The 7,500-nt window shown below is 38.4% G+C and overlaps 1 protein-coding gene across 2 annotated transcripts in view; it reads left to right on the top strand.

The window, feature by feature from the left end:
• ptpn11a (protein tyrosine phosphatase non-receptor type 11a) overlaps window positions 1-7,500 on the top strand; it is a 12,792-nt gene that overhangs the window by 3,622 nt on the left and 1,670 nt on the right. Inside the window, exons 5-16 of one of the 2 annotated variants that reach the window (XM_043231652.1) lie at window positions 130-249; window positions 587-700; window positions 790-886; window positions 988-1,067; window positions 1,140-1,298; window positions 2,312-2,443; window positions 2,524-2,678; window positions 3,251-3,318; window positions 3,422-3,573; window positions 4,319-4,431; window positions 5,177-5,277; window positions 6,045-6,157. In XM_043231652.1, coding sequence (XP_043087587.1) covers window positions 130-249; window positions 587-700; window positions 790-886; window positions 988-1,067; window positions 1,140-1,298; window positions 2,312-2,443; window positions 2,524-2,678; window positions 3,251-3,318; window positions 3,422-3,573; window positions 4,319-4,431; window positions 5,177-5,246 — 1,260 coding nt within the window. In that variant the 3' untranslated portion in view covers window positions 5,247-5,277; window positions 6,045-6,157. Of the gene's footprint in view, window positions 1-129; window positions 250-586; window positions 701-789; window positions 887-987; window positions 1,068-1,139; window positions 1,299-2,311; window positions 2,444-2,523; window positions 2,679-3,250; window positions 3,319-3,421; window positions 3,574-4,318; window positions 4,432-5,176; window positions 5,278-6,044; window positions 6,158-7,500 lie in introns of those variants that run through there. The other variant, XM_043231653.1, reaches the window with a different exon arrangement.

The raw sequence follows: 7,500 nt of genomic DNA, 5'->3' as shown, positions 1-7,500 counted from the left end.
CCGTTGCTCTTGGAAGCCTATGTGCTATATACGCCTGTTTAAATGATCAATCGGTGTATTTAGTTTCAAAATACATTAATAAACAGGCTGCATTCCTGTTTTGTGTTATTTCTATTTTGATTTGACCAGCACGATCTGAAGTACGACGTCGGAGGTGGGGAGAAATTCGACTCGCTCACGGATCTGGTGGAGCATTACAAGAAAAACCCTATGGTGGAAACCCTGGGGACAGTCCTGCAGCTCAAACAGGTGTGCGACTGGCCCTTTAAGTGAAGATGCGCTTAGAATCGTACTCATGAAAAATCACAAAATTGTGTGCTGCATGCATGCACTTATGCTTAATAGATATCGAAATGAATGCTTTTTTTAATTCGGAAAGGATGCATTAAAATAAATGACATTTAAATATGTATTGAAATAGAAACAAGCTATTTTAATTTATAATAATATATCATAATTTTTTAATGCATTTTTGGTCAAATAAATGAATCTTTGGTGAAAAGGAAAGGCTTCTTTTAAACGTTTATATGCATCTTTCTTGAGACGAGTTGAACAAGTTTTCAGCGCAGTGTTACGTTTCTTGCAGCCTCTGAACACGACCCGCATCAATGCAGCAGAGATCGAAAGTCGGGTACGAGAGCTCAGCAAGCTGGCAGAGACCACAGATAAGGTCAAGCAGGGATTCTGGGAGGAGTTCGAGGTGAGAGCCAATCGGCACCCGGTTTAGATTGAGCTGCGTTCAGTAAAGGGTGGAGTTTTTACCCATCGTTTTGAATTCTGTGTCCACAGACGCTTCAGCAGCAGGAGTGCAAACTGCTCTACAGTCGCAAAGAGGGCCAGCGGCCAGAAAACAAGAACAAGAACAGATATAAAAACATTCTTCCATGTGAGTGAATGTCATCGTCCTCTTCGTGCAAAAGTCACGTGCACCACATGAGCCATCATTGACGGGAACGATGTTTTCTGTCTCTTTCTCCTCCTCCTCAGTCGATCACACACGAGTCGTGCTGACCGACGGGGACACAAACGAGCCGGGCTCAGACTACATCAATGCCAACATCATCATGGTAATAAAGGTCCCTCAAGTCCTATCCGAATGAGTAGTCTGGGTAGTAACTTTGCTTTTTTTTGGTCCGCAGCCTGATATCGAGATTAAGAGCAACAACTCCAAGTTGAAGAGGAGCTACATCGCCACGCAGGGCTGCCTGCAAAACACCATCAGTGACTTCTGGAGGATGGTGTTTCAGGAGAACTCTCGAGTCATCGTCATGACCACCAAAGAAGTGGAGCGGGGAAAGGTGAGGCTGGACCAGTTACAGGCATTTCATTCGAGCTCATGGGCTGATTTTTATTTTTTTTAATTTTTATTGCTAAAAGAAATATCTAATCATGCAAACTTTGACCGGATTTAACTACATTTGGGATGGTATTAAAATAACTATGTAATAACATGATGTAAAATTACTTATTTTTTTTAAAGTTAAAAATGACAAAATTTGCTAGTTAATTTTAATAATAATATAATAAAAAATAATGAAATAAAATAATAAAATAAAAATATATTTTTTATTTTTTTAATAATATTTTTTATGATTCAGATTCACATTTTTAAATAAACCAAAAGAATAAAGCAGTTTTGTGACTTAAAATTAAATATAAAAATTGTAACTTGTTTTATTTTAGCTAGTTGCCATGGCAACATTTTTAAATTTAGCAACTTGATTAAAATACCTAAAACTAAAATAAAAATGAATAAAACTAGGCATAAAAAAATTAAATTAAATTTTTTTTAAATGTAAAATTTAAAATTAAAATGGATGATTAAAACCTAATTCAAAATAATAATGACCTCTATGAAAAATAACTTTTTCTAATAGGTTTGCTTTGCTTGTAGGGATGCAAAATTTGGCTTTTGTTTGAATATGATTAACTGTATGACTAGAAAATAATAACAATGACAATTAAAAAATATGAACAAAACACAATACAAAATGAGAATTTCACTGTGAAATAAAAAAAGTAATGTAAGTACAATGTGAATAGCGAACAACTGAGGCTAATATAATAGGAAGGAATAGAAAAAAAAACTAGAATTAAACCTGGCTTATGACGACATCAGTGCAGAGAAGATGTTTTTTACCTCAAAACTTTTTACCATTTTAGCACAGAATTCGATTCCGGTGTTGCAGACAATTTGACGGACCCACTTTGCGACCCTCATTCTCGTTGGAGGTTTTGAGAAATGCTCGGCACGTTTCGATTAGGTTTTTGCTGGCCGAAATATGATAGTGAATTGTGTTTTCCTTCGCAGAGCAAGTGTGTGAAGTACTGGCCTGACGTGTCTGCGCTGAAGGAGTACGGGGCCATGCGGGTGAGGAACGTGAAGGAAACTTTGGCGCACGATTACATCCTGCGAGAGCTCAAGCTGTCGAAAGTTGGACAGGTAAGGTAAACCCCCGACTGCTCACGTCACCGCCGAACGCCTGTCTTCTTCTAACACCGGGGGTCTGTCTGATGGTGCAGGGTAATACCGAGCGCACCGTGTGGCAGTACCATTTCCGTGCCTGGCCCGACCACGGCGTGCCTGGAGACCCGGGAGGCGTGCTGGACTTCCTGGAAGAGGTCAAAATGAAGCAGGAGAGCATAACCGGGGCCGGACCCATCGTGGTGCACTGCAGGTTACGAGAACGCGATCGGAAAAAAACCGAGGGTTCTGTGGGTTTTCAAGCGTTTAATGCGGCCCTTGCGCAAATTAGGTCTTGAATAAGTCTTAAATTCGTGGCATGAGAATGAGATAAAATTGCATGTATATATAAGTAAAAATCCGTCTTTAAATAAGGATGCATTTGCTTAAAAAGCAAAAAAAACTAAAAAAAGTCTAGTTTTCTGTTAAACTGAACACGATAAAGTAGGATTATAGACTTGCTTAAAAAAAAATGTCTAAGCAATGAAGACTAGTTTTCCTATTTAATAAATTTTTGCTGTAGTTTTAAGCATGAACATGCATTTTTAACAGATTTATTTTTAAACCTATCTGTGATTGCAGTATAACTCATTGTGTTCCTCTACACAGGCTCATTGCTTTCCCTTCAGTTTATACCTTAAATTTTGCCTTAAAGTCTTGAAAACCTGCAGAAACCAAGAAAACAGACTTGCATGGGTTTTAGTTTGAAACATCAGTACAGATGCTTTCGTCACCAATCGAGCGTGTTAGTTTGGTTCTAAACATGCGTTTCTGATTCTCCTGCAGTGCCGGGATTGGACGAACGGGAACGTTTATTGTGATCGATATTTTAATAGACATCATCAGAGAAAAGGGTAAAGTACATCTAGATCTGGTGACGCTCTTTTTATCAGTCACTAGGCCCTTCGGCCTAAGTTAGGCCGCAGAGTTAGATCTGAGCTGCAGTCTGTTGTGCAGGAGTGGACTGTGATATCGACGTGCCCAAGACTATCCAGATGGTGCGATCTCAGCGTTCAGGAATGGTACAGACCGAGGCCCAGTATCGCTTCATTTACATGGCCGTCCAGCATTATATTGAGACTCTACAGCGCCGCATAGAGGAGGAGCAGGTACAGCGCTTACATTCACGGAAGAGACCTTTCACTCTATCGATATTATAGATTTCTCTGTAGCTGACTGCTTGTTTTTAGTGCTGCACAATTTGGCCTTTTTCATTTGATTTTTTTGATTTTATGTCTGTTAGCATGGAAACGGTGATAGTTATTCCATATTCAATATTATATTATATTTTATATATATATATATATATATATATATATATATATATATATATATATATATATATATATATATATATATATATATATATATATATATTTTTTTATTATATATATATATTATATATATATATATATATATATATATATTATATTTTATTATATTTATATATATATATATATATATATATATATATATATATATATATATATATTATATATATATATATATATATATATATATATATTATTTTATATTACATATATATATTTTTGTATATATATTTGTTTTTAAGAGCTCAATGTTTGTTTTTTATTTATAACAATATCAGTGTAAAATTATGTAAATAAATATTGTTAAATTATAACAATGGTGATGATAATGATTACTACTACTACTAATAAAAAAATGAGATTTATTGCTGTTGTAATGTAAAATAAAAATGACAATAGCATAAAGTAATAATAATGGTATTTGATAGAACAGCAAGATTTATGAAGAGAGGATCAAAATGGCGTAGATTTGCATTGTTCCCAGAATGAATTAGTCTCATGGAGCGTTTGTTTTGACTTTCAGAAAAGTAAAATTAAAGGACGAGAATACACCAACATCAAATACTCTCTGTCTGACCTGACTGGAGGAGATCAGAGCCCTGTGCCGCCGTGCACGCCTGTACCAACCTGTGCCGAGTGAGACACCTGAGCATTACTCACCACACACACTACCTTATTTATTGATTTCATGGATAAGTATGCATGACGCTTTAAACAGAAAAACAAAAAGTCTCTTGACAAATGCCTTTTAAGTACCTTTTTTCCCTGTGTTTTATTAGAATTCCAACTCTTAAGTTTCGATTTGGGGGGAAAAAGCACCAGCTTTTAGACTTTACTACTATATTAATGCTATATCGTGAGTGAAATGGCTATTAAATAAGAAAAAATATATGGCTGCGCTATTCTACAGTTTGTGATTGGATTTTGAAAAGCGAGCGTTGTGGAACCGAACCGAAACGGATCGGGTCAAATGTTTTGGTTGAAATTAATCAAATTAAACACGCACTCATATGCATGCGTGCATTTCCAGAACAAAAATCTAAACGCTGGATGAAATCAGGTGCAAAAGACATATTTATGAATTTCGGATTTCTCTTTTCATTATAAAATAATGTCAAAAAGCAGAGCAAATATTTTCATCGTGGCTTTAGTCGAATGTTACATGAACAGTCGCTTCTATAAAAACTTTCTGAATAAAGATTATAGAAAATGTTGGTGCGTATGAATGCAAACAGATAAAATACGCACTTTGCGCATTTATTTACTTATTTTGGGAACGTCCAGCAAGTTGCATTTGGGAAAAAACGCGGTCAGTTTTGATTTGACGCGAGCGGTTTTTTTAACGCTGTGTGGTTAAGATGTAACGTACGTGTGTTTTCAGCATGAGGGACGACAGCTCTCGAGTCTACGAGAACGTGGGTCTAATGCAACAGCAGAAGAGTCACAGATGAGACTCCGATTCCAGCACTGTCCGAATCACAGGTACGGCCGCTTCACATTTGTTTCTAAGATGGTTTAGAGGGTCTGTTCACGTCAAAAAAAAACCCTTATTGTGTATTTTTGACCCCGAGAAGACTTTCCTACCTAATGTTATCTGACACCGCATAACAATATTCCAAAATATCGATCATTTTTAGCATCCCCACGATTTTTTATCTCGTCATTTTTAATTAATTGCTAAGACGACTTCAAAGGTGATTCTCTTTGGATCCAGATTTATAAATCGTCGTATCTCCAAATATTGTTCTATCCTAACAAACCGTACATCATTGGAAATAGGGGTCACAAGTTCTGTCCAAGTATTAGATCGTTTTCTTTCAGTTAGCACAGGTGTTTTACACGGCTGTATTTGATCCGAGCTCATTCATCTCAGCTTTCTGATTGAACATGTCCGGAATTATTTTTTTTTAGGAGCTCAGATCAGTGAGACCTGCAAACAATCGCTTTTAAAAAAAGAGAAATACAAAACCCGTGCTAATTGAAAGAGCATTGAACCCGATCTTTGGTAGGAATGGAGCGTATTTACACGCGGTTTTTAAAAGGCCTGACATTTTTGATAAGGAACAATAATCAAGGTTGAAATGACGCCAATCACTGCTATATATCCGATGTAGCTTTTAAACAAACACGCAATATTAATTGCGTTCTTTTGCAGTGGAGATTTCCCAAATAACGCTTGGCTCAATTTCGGCTCATTTTTATTCCAGCAATGACCGTATCTTTCTTTTTTCTTTTATGTTCCCCGACAGGAACCGTTTTTGTTGCCAGACGCTCCTGAACCCCTAAGAAGTGATCGCGACTAAACCGAGAGACTACGAAAAAGACAAAAAAAATAAATAAATAAAAAAAGAAGAAAAAAAAACAAAAAACAAATCCCAGAGAGCGGTCACGCGAGCTCGGAGACATGTGGATGGAGTGAATTTCTTTTCTCCTTCCAGCTACGTAGCCTTTTAACCCCACACCAAGAAACCACTGTGACCATCATGAAGCCTTACACAGAATAAACCCAAAACAGCCCCTGCAAAATCACGTTTTTTTATTTTTTATTTTTTTGGGGTGTGGAGTTTTCTGAAATCGATTAGCGGGGAAAAGCTTCCGCTCTTTCGTTCGTCTCCTCCGTCTCCTCTAAACGAATCGAGAACGGGGCCCGCCGTCACGTGCGCCTTTTGTTAAAATGAGCCGGGGAGCAGAAGAGGTGCGTCCCTTTCCTCGGCACCCGAAAGAGATGCGCCTCGTCTTTCCAGTGCGCTTCTTTCATTTTATACACGGAGTAAAATCGGCCCGTTGGTGCCGTGCTGGTGCTAAATTCAGATCGGAGGATCCGAATGGTTCTAGTCCGCTTTCACAGCCTCTGCCTTCAGTTTAAGCCCAGCGTCCTTAAGACTTCGCTCCAAACGGCAGGAGAACCTCAGCACACCCTGGGTTTGCCTCTTCCCCCCCCCTCGAGAGCGGCGTCCTGACTTTTTCCGGCGTGTTTGCGTTACTGAATCGTTGTTCTGCTGCTTTGGCTTGACTGCCAAATCTGTTTCTTATTATTTTCTTTTAATGATTTTGCTGTCTTTTAAAGAAAACGAGGAGAAAAAACCCACAAAAATGTTTATTTGCGTCAAAGCAGCGTACGAACTCCATTTCCAAATCACCGTTTTAAGAGCGACTGCACATTGGTGACCCTCGTGATTTCTTGCCGTGGATGTAATTATGGGGTTTAAAGTGTTACTTGACAAGACTTGACTCTTGGATTGTTTCGCCCAGGTCACATGCCTTTTTGTTTTCTCGGCAGCGCTAACTTTTTTACATTTTTTAATTTTTGGCTTTTCTTGGTTTTTGCCAGCCTCACTAAACCGAGCTTTCGCGGCGTTCGGCATCGGCGGTATTTCGCGAGTCGTCCGTTTAACGTCTTCACAAGTGCTTCTTCCTTCGGTTGAGACGTCGGCGTCGCCTTCGTCTTGCGATCGCGCTTACGTTCGTTTTATCTGGCCTTGCTTTCTTCGTCTCGAACGGCGATTCCTCACACGTTTCTGGCGTCGGTTTTCTGGCAGAACCGTTTTGTGTCCGCTCTTCTGTTTCTGCCGCGCTTTTCGAAGACGCACGCGTTCCTGTGTGTCGGTGACCAATCGTCTTTTTTTTTTTTTTTATCTATTATCTTTTGAAGCCAACAAAAAAATGTCACGGTCCTCTTCTCTACACGGAAAGCATTACGGTCCA

The sequence above is a fragment of the Puntigrus tetrazona genome, unplaced genomic scaffold, assembly GCF_018831695.1.
Source record: "Puntigrus tetrazona isolate hp1 unplaced genomic scaffold, ASM1883169v1 S000000397, whole genome shotgun sequence".
Lineage (NCBI taxonomy): Eukaryota > Metazoa > Chordata > Actinopteri > Cypriniformes > Cyprinidae > Puntigrus > Puntigrus tetrazona.
Note: the sequence above shows the minus strand (reverse complement) of the source record. Positions and strands in the feature narration are given on the sequence as shown.